We start from the raw sequence: 14,487 nt of genomic DNA on the forward strand, positions 1-14,487 counted from the left end.
ACGTTCTAATAGTTCTTGCAGTTGGCTTTGCAGTTCTTTCATCTCGCTGGGTGCGAGTCTATAAGGAGCACGAGCTATTGGTGCAGCTCCTGGTACAAGATCTATTTGAAATTCAACAGATCGATGTGGAGGTAGTCCCGGTAATTCTTTCGGAAATACATCGGGAAATTCTTTTGCGACGGGAACATCATTGATGCTCTTTTCTTCAGTTTGTACTTTCTCGACGTGTGCTAGAACAGCATAGCAACCTTTTCTTATTAGTTTTTGTGCCTTCAAATTACTAATAAGATGTAGCTTCATGTTGCCCTTTTCTCCGTACACCATTAAGGGTTCTCCTTCTTCTCGTACAATGCGAATTGCATTTTTATAACATACGATCTCTGCTTTCACCTTCTTCAGCCAGTCCATGCCAACTATTACATCAAAACTCCCTAACTCTACTGGTATCAAATCAATCTTAAATATTTCGCTACCCAGTTTAATTTCTCGATTCCGGCATATATTATCTGCTGAAATTAATTTACCGTTTGCTAATTCGAGTAAAAATTTACTATCCAACGGCGTCAATGGACAACTTAATTTAGCACAAAAATCTCTAATCATATAGCTTCTATCATCACCCGAATCAAATAAAACGTAAGCAGATTTATTGTCAATAAGAAACGTACCCGTAACAAGCTCCGGGTCTTCCTGTGCCTCTGCCGCATTAATATTGAAAACTCTTCCGCGGCCTTGTCCATTCGTGTTCTCCTGGTTCGGGCAATTTCTAATAATGTGGCCCGGTTTTCCACATTTATAACAAACTACATTGGCATAACTTGCTCCGACACTACTTGCTCCGCCATTACTCGTTCCGACACCATTTGTTCCTTTCGTTCTGTTAACCCCTGGTCCGTAGACCTCACACTTCGCCGCGCTATGACCATTTCTTTTACACTAGTTGCAAAATTTGGGTGCAGAACCCCGAGTGATACTTTTCACACCTTTGGCATAGCTGCTTCTGATTGTTGTTGCTGTTGCGGTTGTTATTGTTGTTGGGATGATTGTTGTAGTTGCTGTTGTTGTTGTTGTTGTTGTTATTGTTGGGCCGTTTGTTGTAGTTACGATTGATGTTGCGATTGTTGGGATAATTGTTGCGATTATTATTGTAATTACTGTTGTTGTTGTATTGGTGATTCTTATCACCGTTTTCCTCCCACTTTCTTTTGACTTGCTTCACATTGGCCTCTTCAGCCATCTGTTCTTTAATTCTCTCCTCAATCTGGTTCACTAGTTTGTGAGCCATTCTACATGCCTGTTGTATGGAGGCGGGCTCGTGTGAACTTATATCTTATTGGATTCTTTCCGGTAATCCTTTCACAAACGCGTCGATCTTCTCTTCCTCATCTTCGAACACTCCCGGACACAATAGGCACAATTCTGTGAATCGTCTTTCATACGTGGTAATATCAAATCCTTGGGTTCGTAACCCTCTAAGTTCTGTCTTGAGCTTATTGACCTCAGTTCTGGGACGGTACTTCTCGTTCATCAAGTGCTTGAATGCTGACCACGGTAGTGCGTACGCATCATCTTGTCCCACTTGCTCTAGATAGGTATTCCACCATGTTAACGCAGAACCTGTGAAGGTATGCGTAGCGTACTTCACTTTTTCCTCTTCAGTACACTTACTTATGGCAAACACCGATTCGACCTTCTCGGTCCACCGTTTCAATCCGATCAGTCCTTCGGTTCCATCAAATTCCAAAGGTTTGCAGGCAGTGAATTCTTTGTAGGTGCATCCTACACGATTTCCTATACTGCTAGATCCAAGGTTATTGTTGGTATGTAGCGCAGCCTGTACTGCGGCTATGTTTGAAGCTAGAAAAGTACGGAATTCCTCTTCATTCATATTCACGGTGTGTCGAGTAGTCGGTGCCATTTCCTTCAAAATAGTCAAATGGAACAAGTTAATCATACAGAATATTAAGAGTAGTTAATAGAATTTTGTAGCATAATATGAACTCATTTATAAAAGCTTTTTCTTCATATTAGCGTTTTATAAGTTTAAATTCGGGTAGTACCTACCCATTAAGTTCATACTTAGTAGCTAATATACAATTCAACTACTACAATTCTATATGAAAAACTGATTATAATAATATTTCGCGTTCAAACTTTTATACAATATTTTACAAACTTACAATACCGCTTATTTTACATAAAGCATGAAATATAGCACACAATAACTTTGATACAAGATAGTTGTCAAGATAATTCTAGCTAATACACAAGTCGTTCAGCAAAGGCAATAAAGACACGTAATTCATACGTCCAGAAACAAGTCATGCATTCTGGTTTTACTAGGACTACTTTCCATCCTTGGTCTTGTGGAACATAACCGTTATGGCCGTTGATAAGACAGCGTGTTGTAACGTCATCAAAGGGACGAGGGTTACGTAATGACCAACAGTCTCGTAATAACCTAAAAACCTCATTTCTTACCCCAATTACCGACTCCGTCACTTGTGGGAACGTTTTGTTTAATAGTTGTAGCCCGATGTTCTTTTTCTCACTTTGGTGAGAAGCGAACATTACTAACCCGTAAGCATAGTATGCTTCTTTATGTTGCATGTTAGCCGCTTTTTCTAAATCATGAAGTCCTATATTCGGATACATTGAGTCAAAATAATTTCTTAACCCGTTGCGTAAAATAGCATTTGGGTTCCCCGCAATATATGCGTCAAAGTAAACACATCGTAACTTATGGGTTTCCCAATGTGATATCCCCCATCTTTCAAACGAAAGTCTCTTATAAACCAAGACATTCTTGGAACGTTCTTCGAATGTCTTACAAACTGATTTCGCCGTAAATAGTTGTGCCGAAGAATTCTGACCGACTCTAGACAAGATTTCATCAATCATGTCTCCAGGTAGGTCTCTTAAAATATTGGGTTGTCTATCCATTTTGTGTTTTTATACTGTAAAATAGACAAGAGTTAGATTCATAAAAAAAAATACTTATTAATACAAGCAATTTTTACATATATCATAAAGCATAAGCACACTATATTACATATATTACACTACACGAATACAACTATCTTATTCTGACTCGCTCGTTTCTTCTTCTTCGGTTTTAGTTCATTTTGCCAAGTTTCTAGGGATATATGATGTTCCCCTAATACGAGCTGTCATTTTCCACAACGGTTTAGAAAAACCTGGTGGTTTAGAGGTTCCCGGGTCATTGTTACAACTTAAGGGCTTCGGGGGTTGACGATACATATAAAGTTCATCGGGGTTGGAATTAGATTTCTCTATTTTTATGCCCTTTCCCTTATTATTTTCTTTTGCCTTTTTAAATTCAGTTGGGGTAATTTCTATAACATCATCGGAATTCTCATCGGAATCCGATTCATCGGAGAATTGGAAATTCTCCAAATATTTTGCTTCCTTGGCTGAAACACCATTGACCATAATTAACCTTGGTCAGTTGGTTGAGGATTTTCTTTTACTTAACCGTTTTATTATTTCCCCCACCGGTTCTATTTCCTCCTCCGGTTCCTCCTCTTCCGGTTCTGATTCTTCTTCCGGTTCTGATTCTTCTTCCGGTTCTTCTTCGGAAACTTGTGAATCAGTCCAATATATATTCGACTCTTCGTTATTATTAGGTGAGTCAATGGGATTTGTGCTAGAGGTAGACATCTATCACACAATATCAAACATATTAAGAGATTAATATATCACATAATATATACATGTTAATAATATATAGTTTCCAACAAAAATGTTAAGCAATCATTTTTAAAGAAAACACGGTCGAAGTCCAGGCTCACTAATGCATCCTAACAAACTCGATAAGACACACTAATGCAAATTTTTTGGTTCTCTAAGACCAACGCTCGGATACCAACTGAAATGTCCCGTTCTTATTGATTAAAAACGTTCCATATTAATTGATTTCGTTGCGAGGTTTTGACCTCTATATGAGACGTTTTTCAAAGACTGCATTCATTTTTAAAACAAACCATAACCTTTATTTCATAAATAAAGGTTTAAAATGCTTTACGTAGATTATCAAATAATGATAATCTAAAATATCCTGTTTACACACGACCATTACATAATGGTTTACAATACAAATATGTTACATCGAAATCAGTTTCTTGAATGCAGTTTTTACACAATATCATACAAACATGGACTCCAAATCTTGTCCTTATTTTAGTATGCAACAGCGGAAGCTCTTAGTATTCACCTGAGAATAAACATGCTTTAAACGTCAACAAAAATGTTGGTGAGTTATAGGTTTAACCTATATGTATCAAATCGTAACAATAGACCACAAGATTTCATATTTCAATACACATCCCATACATAGAGATAGAAATCATTCATATGGTGAATACCTGATAACCGACATTAACAAGATGCATATATAAGAATATCCCCATCATTCCGGGACACCCTTCGGATATGATATAAATTTCGAAGTACTAAAGCATCCGGTACTTTGGATGGGGTTTGTTAGGCCAAATAGATCTATCTTTAGGATTCACGTCAATTAGGGTGTCTGTTCCCTAATTCTTAGATTACCAGACTTAATAAAAAGGGGCATATTCGATTTCGATAATTCAACCATAGAATGTAGTTTCACGTACTTGTGTCTATTTTGTAAATCATTTATAAAACCTGCATGTATTCTCATCCCAAAAATATTAGATTTTAAAAGTGGGACTATAACTCACTTTCACAGATTTTTACTTCGTCGGGAAGTAAGACTTGGCCACTGGTTGATTCACGAACCTATAACAATATATACATATATATCAAAGTATGTTCAAAATATATTTACAACACTTTTAATATATTTTGATGTTTTAAGTTTATTAAGTCAGCTGTCCTCGTTAGTAACCTACAACTAGTTATCCACAGTTAGATGTACAGAAATAAATAGATAAATATTATCTTGAATCAATCCACGACCCAGTGTATACGTATCTTAGTATTGATCACAACTCAAACTATATATATTTTGGAATCAACCTCAACCCTGTATAGCTAACTCCAACATTCACATATAGAGTGTCTATGGTTGTTCCGAAATATATATAGATGTGTCGACATGATAGGTCAAAACATTGTATACGTGTCTATGGTATCTCAAGATTACATAATATACAATACAAGTTGATTAAGTTATGGTTAGAATAGATTTGTTACCAATTTTCACGTAGCTAAAATGAGAAAAATTATCCAATCTTGTTTTACCCATAACTTCTTCATTTTAAATCCGTTTTGAGTGAATCAAATTGCTATGGTTTCATATTGAACTCTATTTTATGAATCTAAACAGAAAAAGTATAGGTTTATAGTCAGAAAAATAAGTTACAAGTCGTTTTTGTAAAGGTAGTCATTTCAGTAAAGAACGACGTCTAGATGACCATTTTAGAAAACATACTTCCACTTTGAGGTTAACCATAATTTTTGGATATAGTTTCATGTTAATAATAAAAATCATTTTCCCAGAATAACAATTTTTAAATCAAAGTTTATCATAGTTTTTAATTAACTAACCCAAAACAGCCCGCGGTGTTTCTACGACGGCGTAAATCCGATTTTACGGTGTTTTTCGTGTTTCCAGGTTTTAAATCATTAAGTTAGCATATCATATTGATATAGAACATGTGTTTAGTTGATTTTAAAATTCAAGTTAGAAGGATTAACTTTTATTTGCGAACAAGTTTAGAATTAACTAAACTATGTTCTAGTGATTACAAGTTTAAACCTTCGAATAAGATAGCTTTATATGTATGAATCAAATGATGTTATGAACATCATTACTACCTCAAGTTCCTTGGATAAACCTACTGGAAATGAGAAAAATAGATCTAGCTTCAAAGGATCCTTGGATGGCTTGAAAGTTCTTGAAGCAGAATCATGACACGAAAACAATTTCAAGTAAGATTTCCACTCGAAATAAGATTGTTATAGTTATAGAAATTGAATTAAAGTTTGAATATGATTATTACCTTGTATTAGAGAGATAACCTACTGTAAGTAACAAAGGTTTCTTAATCTTGGATGATTACTTGGAATGGATTTAGAAAACTTGGAAGTAAACTTGCAATCTTGGAAGTATTCTTGATTTTATGAAACTAGAACTTTTGGAATTTATGAAGAACACTTAGAACTTGAAGATAGAACTTGAGAGAGATCAATTAGATGAAGAAAATTGAAGAATTAAAGTGTTTGTAGGTGTTTTTGGTCGTTGGTGTATGGATTAGATATAAAGGATATGTAATTTTGTTTTCATGTAAATAAGTCATGAATGATTACTCATATTTTTGTAATTTTATGAGATATTTCATGCTAGTTGCCAAATGATGGTTCCCACATGTGTTAGGTGACTCACATGGGCTGCTAAGAGCTGATCATTGGAGTGTATATACCAATAGTACATACATCTAAAAGCTGTGTATTGTACGAGTACGAATACGGGTGCATACGAGTAGAATTGTTGATGAAACTGAACGAGGATGTAATTGTAAGCATTTTTGTTAAGTATAAGTATTTTGATAAGTGTATTGAAGTCTTTCAAAAGTATATGAATACATATTAAAACACTACATGTATATACATTTTAACTGAGTCGTTAAGTCATCGCTAGTCGTTACATGTAAATGTTGTTTTGAAACCTTTAGGTTAACGATCTTGTTGAATGTTGTTAACCCATTGTTTATTATAACAAATGAGATGTTAAATTGTTATATTATCATGATATTATGATATATAATATATCTTAGTATGATATATATACAGTTAAATGTCGTTACAACGATAATCGTTACATATATGTCTCGTTTCGAAATCATTAAGTTAGTAGTCTTATTTTTACATATGTATTTCATTGTTAATACACTTAATAATATATTTACTTATTATTTAACATAATTAACCAAGTGTATCAATATCTTAATATGATTCATATGTACCTAGTAAGACGTTGTTATAACGATAGTCGTTATATATATATCGTTTTCGAGTTTCTTAAATTAATAGTCTCATTTTTATGTATATAACTCATTGTTAAAATACCTAATGAGATACATACTTATAATAAAATCATGTTAACTATATATATAACCATATATATGTCATCGTATAGTTTTTACAAGTTTTAACGTTCGTGAATCACCGGTCAACTTGGGTGGTCAATTGTCTATGTGAAACCTATTTCAATTAATCAAGTCTTAACAAATTTGATTGCTTAAAATGTTGGAAACACTTAATCATGTAAATAACAATTTCATTTAATATATATATAAACATGGAAAAGTTCGGGTCACTACAACTCTGTGGCTGACTGAAGAGCAAGTCAAAGTGTATATGATGTCTTGTTCTTGTTCTTAAACTGCTGAAAAATGTCCTTAGACAACGCCTGAGTAAGCTGAGCATAACACTTACACTCCAAGTTATACTGTTCACGTTCAGCTGGATTAAACTGTGAAGTTTCTTTAGGTTCACCATCAGCTCCTTCCGGCCATACATACTCAGTCTCAATAAATTCCCACAACTTAGAGTCCATACTGTTCAAGTAAATCATAAACCGGGCATTCCAGTCCAAAAAGTCTTTAAGGTTCTCAAGTTTTGGAACCTTATTTGAAGTTCCCGACTCATTCTCGGAAAGTAACATTTTTTAAGTCCAGGTGATATCACTAGAGCACTGTATTCATTAGTCACATCTTGAATATTGTCCGACATTCTGATTAATTAGGTGTGATTAAAAGTAAATTTAATTTCTGATCAAATAGACAAACGGTCGATTGTCTTGGTCACACGGTCGATTGTCCAAGTCACACGGTCGAGTGTCTAACAAAAATTGGGCAGCACTTCGTTACTATAATTCACTTTGGTATTACAACTCCCACGGTCGAGTGTCTAGGTCACTCGGTCGATTGTCTTACTCACACGGTCGGGTGTCTAGACTCACACGGCCGATTGACTAGGTAAAACTCACACGGCTTAACAAAAACTCACATGGTCGACTGGCTGACTCACACGGTCGGTTGAGGCACTCACTCGGTCGAATGTCAAGACTCACACGGCCGAGTGTGTTCTTGACGAAATCACCTAAACCAAAACGTTTTCTAAACACACAGGGAACAAGATTTGACACCAAACACTTTTACTATAACGCAAAAACACAGAAAAATAATTGAAAAACGGAGTAAAACACCAAAAACCTAAAAACTTGACCCAAAAATGATTTTAATAAGCAAAACCAGAGACTCCAGCTCTTATACCACTTTGTAGACGTTGTTTGGACGGATCTTAGGTCGCTTATGATCGTGAATAAAGGCGGAATACACTAGAAACAAGTAAAACCGAGATACGGGTCGTGTCGGGTTCGATTTGGTCAAACCTAGGGTTTAATCTAGATTAGAACGAAGCCTAGACGAATGATTTCGGTGGTAATTGGTGTTAGGGTTCGAATGGAACGGATACCAGTCGATTAGGGTTATTGGAATGTGTAACCTCACAATGGAGGCTTCAACCCGATATATACTGCATGCCAGACACACAGTAGGTCGACTGTGTATGACAGTCGGTCGACTGAGTCACACAGTCGGTCGAGTGTGTGGACACACTCGGTCGACTGTGTATGCAGTTTAACATATTGATTGTTTAATTAATTAAGCACACATAAACAAATATATAATCAATAATCACCAATGTACGTTATTAAATAACTAAGTGTATTAAAACGATAAGCCATCTAAGGCTGGGGATTACATGCACCAACAACAACAAAGTGCAACTAATTCCATTTTCATCATCATTATTAGGATCTTTTCTGGCTAGTTTTATAGCGTGCAAAATTCTTGAAGAAGCACGCCAATTCCCAATCGCATTCCAACAACCATTTTTGAAAAGTCTGACACATACGATTGCTCTTTTCTCCTTTGCTTCCCCTTCGATATCTTGCTGCCATGATTAGTGATATTACCCTCTTGCAAATAATCCGATACAACTGCCCTTTCCTTGCTGCTATCCCCACGTATTTTTTTAAATTTGTGATATGTATAGGGCTTGACTTATCGTCTGAATTGTCAGTGTGGCCCAATCCTCCACTCGCACTTGCTCAACATTAAACTCATCATCCTTGGTTGGGCCTTTGCCTTTAGGGGTAGTGTCAACTTTTTGGGCTATTATTGGTCTGACCTGGACGATTTTATTATATTATTTACTTTTTGCAGCCGAAAAGATATCTTTGACGTGGACCATTTTTTTCTAAAATGGAGTTGCCCCCAACTTGAAATCTCTCATTCGCAGAATACGGAAGCTCTCATCAAGTTTACGGTCTGTTTAAATGCATGTTATTTTTTATATTCAAACGATTTTGAGATGTGATTTGCTGTTTCTCTTATGTTAATTTTTTGTAGCACAAATATTTCGATGATAGCGTCATGGTTAATGTTTTTTTTACTGGGTTAATGTTTTTTTACTGGGTTAATGTTATTGTAAATATTGTAATGCAATTGTAGGTTTAACAGTGTTTTATTTTTATCTTTTTCTTTTTGTTATGTACTACTACTATGCAAGATGCTGCCTTTTTAGAAATCACTTTGGTCCATAATGGCGAATTCTTGATAATTATATTAATTTATTTAGTAAAATTATTTACCTTTCTTAGTAATGAATTGTAATCCCTTAAATTCAATAATTTGCTTGAAATTCAACGGATCAATCAGAGCGCGACATGTGACGCAACAATCACATGTGATTAAAAAAAACCCAATCACATGTGATTGTAAAACCCAATCACATGTGATTCTGCATGTCAAATCCAATAACATGTGATTGAAAAAAAAAAATTGGGATGTAGAATCACATGTGAATGGATTTGATATGCGGAAGCACATGTGATTGGATTTTATAATCACATGTGATTGGCATCTAGAATCACATGTGATTTACTGCATGTAAAATCCAATCACATGTGATTTAAAAAAAAAAAATTCGACAAAAAAATTTTTTTCCATAAAAAAAAAAAAAAAAAGAATTGAGATTTTTTTTTAATCAGATGTGATTAAAAGAAGTTGGTTTCATTACTTTATTAGCTTATGACCTTACAAAGCCCCTCATCAGTTACCCTCAAATATTTTAACTTTACAAAATGTGCTTTTCTGTCATCAATAAGTTAAAAAGTTCAAAAGTGTTTGACAATCAAAAATAACTTGTTGCCTTATCTGTATACATCATCCATATACAGTAAGCTAAAAAATTCTCTAAAAACTAAGCCAAACACCTCCTAAATAATCTCAAAAAAAACATATTTGATTCCCTCGATCAAGAGATTAAAAGACTTGTGTTTCGTTTTTCTATTTTTGTGTAATACTAATAAGTTTGTACTACAGAATGATGTTTAATTCTATATGTAATGCTTGTGGTTTATATATAACTTATTGATTTTTTATTCTACGCGCTTTTATGTACGTATATTCTTATATCTTAATTCTCTTATGTTTAGAATATGGAATTGGTTCTTGGGACATATAAAGTATCCAAAGTTGTGTTGGAAGATGTTATTAACAGTACGCCGGATAACGTGATTACTAATATTCTGGATCGTTTGCCCATTCAAGATGCATTAAGGACCGCTATCTTGTCAAGAAAATGGAGGTTTAAATGGACTATGCTTACTCGCCTCGTGTTTGACTGGATGTTCTATGAGTATTTGGTAGGACTAGGAATGAATAATTGGTATGATGTGAGGAATATAATAAGTAGACTTTTTCTTCATCTTAAAGGTCCCATAACAAAATTTGTTCTCTATATACCAAGTGGCATGGTATTCAATGTTGAGGATATAAATGATTGGATCATGTTTCTGTCAAGAAATGGAGTGAAAGAGTTTACTCTTAACAATATGCATGTAATACCTCTTAAGTTATCTACCCATATTTTCTCTTGTGTGGAGTTGGAAAGTTTGACGCTTGATAACTCTTGTCTCCGTTCCCCACCCACTTTTTGTGGTTTACCAAATCTTTTGCGTTTGGACCTGGGTACGGTAGTATTTGAAAACACAAGTCTTGGAGAAATTATCTCTCGAAGTCCTTCACTTGAGATTCTGAGATTCGGCCGTCACGACCGTGTTGGAAAAATTAAGCTAGTTGATATTGTCAAATTTGAAAATCTCAAAAGATTATTATTTCCATTGTGTTCTCTAGACCAAACAGCAATCACAAGTTGTTTAATTGTTGACCTTGGGAGTTGTTTTCCAAATCTTCAAGTGCTCTGTTTGGATTTCCAAAACTTCCAGGTAAGGCTAATTCGTTGTGTCTTTGAAATCATATATATTAAAAGCAACTTAGTAAATTGCATCCATGCCTTCTAATCTATTATGACTTTCCTTATTATAGTTCTTAGGAAATTTAGTTGGAAAAAAGTGGATCTCTACCTCCTTTTCCTGCCTCGAGAATCTTACATTATACCGAATTGATTTTAGCTGTAAGATTAACTTGATGTTTGCTTTTGAGTTGATTCGGTTTTCGCCCAAACTGCAGGGCCTTGTGATCACAGTAAGTGAACATATGTGTATTTTATACTCATCAAATAGCCTCATATATTATATATAGGTGTGCATCTTAATACTATTTATTTTTGGTAGGCTAAACACAATGATGCTGTCCCACATTCTGCAAATTTTTCAGCAGAGTTAAACTCCATTCAATTGAGACTACCACAACTACGAAATGTGGTGTTGCGATCTTTTCAAGGTTCAGAGAATGAAATATTGATGATAAAGATAATACTTGCAGGTTCCCCTTCATTAAAGAAAATTAATATTTTTCCCGAGTCATCTCAAGTGTTAAGTGGTGACAATGGAAGGTTGATGGTTGCTACAAAGTTGTTAAAATTCTTTCGAGCCTCTACCACTGCCGAAGTAGAAATCTACTGGTCTTAGTATTCTGCGATTGTGTTCTATATCCCATAGTTTGTGAGAATTTGGTCAGACCTTTTGTTTTAAAATGGTTTTAAGAGAACAGACACAGACTATGATCGAACCAAGGGGATGTGATTTTGGTCAGACCTTTTGTTTTAATATGGTTTTAAGAGAATAAGTTAATATAATTATCAAGTTTTCTTACATGACCCCAAAGGCTCCAAAAAAAGTTTGATTTTCTTCCCTATGCAAGTTCAAATTCATACCCTACTTCTCATAGATAGTCATTTTACTATGAAAAGTACGATATAGATAGTCATTTTACTATGTACACTTCTAGAAGGACATTAGACTTGGAGGTGAAAGCTTATAGTTAGAATTTATATTATAAGCTACTTGCGCTTACTTATTTTTAAGTATTTCGTCAGAACTAGTTGAAGATCGATTAAACATGTAAATTGCCTTAAAAAAACACACAAACATATGATATGATACATAATTATATATTAGGGGAATTAATGTGATTTTACACTTCATAAACTCCTATCATATATTTTTCAAAGCTACTTCAACAAGTTTTCTTTTTCCTAAAGCTTTTTTTTTCTTCTCAATAAGCTCTTCAAATTTTATCTAGTATGAAATCACACGGAGATTAGAAGGAAAGCAAACGTAGATCTCTTATGGAGCAACTAGAAAATATCGATTCAAATATTCTCAAAAATAGAATGCATATTCTCAAAGAATTAGCGCTTTTCGACAAGGAAGAAGCTTCGAATTTAGCACAAAAAAAATGAAAAACGATATATTGCTTTTGGAGACGAAAATTCCAGTATCTTTCACTCTGCTTTGAATCGACAAAGGCATAAGCAGCAAGTATGGGGTGTGATTTCGAATGGGGTGTTTCAAATCCACCTCAAGTCAAAGAGGTCTTCTTGGATTTTTTGAAGAGAAAGTTCCAAAGATCAGAGTGTGTTCCGATGACCGCCGGAAGTATTATTTGTCTTCATGTTTTTGGAAGCAGAGATCAAACAAGCTGTGTGGGATCGCGGTAGTGACAAATATCCCCGCCCGGATGGATTCACCTTCACATTCGTTAAACATTTTTGGGAAGCGATAAATGGGGACATTATTGCTGCTGTTCAGAATTTCGAATCTTCCGGTTCAATCCCACGAGGGTGTAACTCCTCCCTTTTCTCGCTCATCCCTAAGAAACTGAACCCAATCCATATCTAAGATTACAGACCTATAAGCCTCATTGGACTGCAGCACAAGATCATTGCTAAGGTTTTGGCTAACCGACTCTCATTGTTTATCAATGATATAATAGGGCCTAAGCAGACGGCGTTCATTAAGGGTTGTCAGATCCTTGACGGTCCCTTGATCATTAATGAAATTGTAGACTGGTGCAAATAGGAACACAAAAAAGCTTTGTTTTTCAAAGTAGATTTTGAAAAATCATTTGATTCTATTCATTGGATGTTTATTTTTACTATGCTTGGTTTCCTCGGTTTTGATGTTAAATGGATCAGCTGGATTAGAGCATGTCTTTTGTCCTCCAAGGCGTCTCTCCTTTTAAATAGCAGCCCTTCAGCGGAGTTTGATATAGAACGAGGGCCCTATCAGGGTGACCCATTATCTCCTCTTCTTTTTATCATCGACATGGAAGGTATCAATGCGGCGATGAAGGATGCAACTGCTTCCAAACTATTTAGCGGTCTATCGGTAAATAATCACGTTACCATTTGCCATTGTTTTCATGCAGATGATGCCTTATTTTTAGGTGAATGGAATGATTCGAACGCAGCCAATATTCTCACCATTCTTGGATAAATCTTTTCTGCGTGTGGCCTCAAAATAAACATCCAGAAGTCTTGCCTCTATGGTATGGGAGTCAACAATCAAGAAGTTGCTCGCTTAGCTGGGCGTATGGCATGTGCACACTCCTCAATACCGTTTAGATTCTTGTGTCTTTCTGTCGGTCAGAATATGAACAGAATAGAAATTCGGTCCCCAATTATTGATAAAGTCAAGAAGCAGTTATCTAAATGGAAAGTGAACATGCTCTCAATCGGCGGAAGGTTGACCCATGTAAAATCGGTTTTGGGATCACATGGGACCTTCTTTATGCCTCTCTTCAAAATGCCTATCGGCGATCTTAAAACTTTGGAAGCACTTCGTGCTTCTTTTCTATGGGGTGGAAGCAATAACGTTAGAAAAATTCATTGGGTTCGTTGGCATTCTATTCTAACTCTTATTGATTTCGGTGGCCTTGGTGTTAATAGTTTAAAGTCCTTGAATTTAGCTTTGGTCTATAAATGGCGATGGCGTCTACTGCATAACAAATACACGATATCGGCATCAGTTATCCAAGCAATTCATGGTTCGTGTATAAGTGGAGTTGTGCATGATGCTACAAGGTCCAAAGGTGTGTGGGCTAACATATGTATATGTATTTATTCAATTCATCTTTCTCATGCTATTTTACCTTCTTCTACTAGTGAAATGACCCATGGAACTACGGGTTTATTTAAACGAAACATTTTAATGATATGTTTTAGGTA

The 14,487-nt window shown here is 35.2% G+C and overlaps 2 protein-coding genes across 2 annotated transcripts; both read left to right on the forward strand.

The window, feature by feature from the left end:
• Window positions 1-10,513: 10,513 nt before the first annotated feature.
• LOC139890089 (F-box/FBD/LRR-repeat protein At1g13570-like) lies at window positions 10,514-11,947 on the forward strand. The gene is made up of 3 exons (XM_071872990.1): window positions 10,514-11,302; window positions 11,403-11,561; window positions 11,651-11,947. Exons 1-3 carry the CDS (start codon window positions 10,514-10,516, stop codon window positions 11,945-11,947), a joined length of 1,245 nt encoding a protein of 414 aa, XP_071729091.1.
• A 984-nt stretch (window positions 11,948-12,931) lies between these two features.
• On the forward strand, window positions 12,932-13,756 carry LOC139890090 (uncharacterized). The gene is made up of 3 exons (XM_071872991.1): window positions 12,932-13,103; window positions 13,254-13,329; window positions 13,456-13,756. Exons 1-3 carry the CDS (start codon window positions 12,932-12,934, stop codon window positions 13,754-13,756), a joined length of 549 nt encoding a protein of 182 aa, XP_071729092.1.
• The last annotated feature ends 731 nt before the right edge of the window (window positions 13,757-14,487 follow it).

The sequence above is a fragment of the Rutidosis leptorrhynchoides genome, chromosome 2 (assembly GCF_046630445.1).
Source record: "Rutidosis leptorrhynchoides isolate AG116_Rl617_1_P2 chromosome 2, CSIRO_AGI_Rlap_v1, whole genome shotgun sequence".
Classification (NCBI taxonomy): Eukaryota; Viridiplantae; Streptophyta; class Magnoliopsida; order Asterales; family Asteraceae; genus Rutidosis; species Rutidosis leptorrhynchoides.

What these genes read in the sequence shown, in the direction of transcription:
- LOC139890089 (XM_071872990.1), top strand. Translation starts at nt 10,514, where the DNA reads ATGGAATTGGTTCTTGGGACATATAAAGTATCCAAAGTTGTGTTGGAA. An exon ending in TGGATTTCCAAAACTTCCAG is followed by an intron (nt 11,303 to 11,402) that starts GTAAGGCTAATT and finishes TCCTTATTATAG; the next exon opens with TTCTTAGGAAATTTAGTTGG. An exon ending in TGCAGGGCCTTGTGATCACA is followed by an intron (nt 11,562 to 11,650) that starts GTAAGTGAACAT and finishes TATTTTTGGTAG; the next exon opens with GCTAAACACAATGATGCTGT.
- LOC139890090 (XM_071872991.1), top strand. Translation starts at nt 12,932, where the DNA reads ATGTTTTTGGAAGCAGAGATCAAACAAGCTGTGTGGGATCGCGGTAGT. An exon ending in CGGTTCAATCCCACGAGGGT is followed by an intron (nt 13,104 to 13,253) that starts GTAACTCCTCCC and finishes ATGATATAATAG; the next exon opens with GGCCTAAGCAGACGGCGTTC. An exon ending in ATTAATGAAATTGTAGACTG is followed by an intron (nt 13,330 to 13,455) that starts GTGCAAATAGGA and finishes TAAATGGATCAG; the next exon opens with CTGGATTAGAGCATGTCTTT.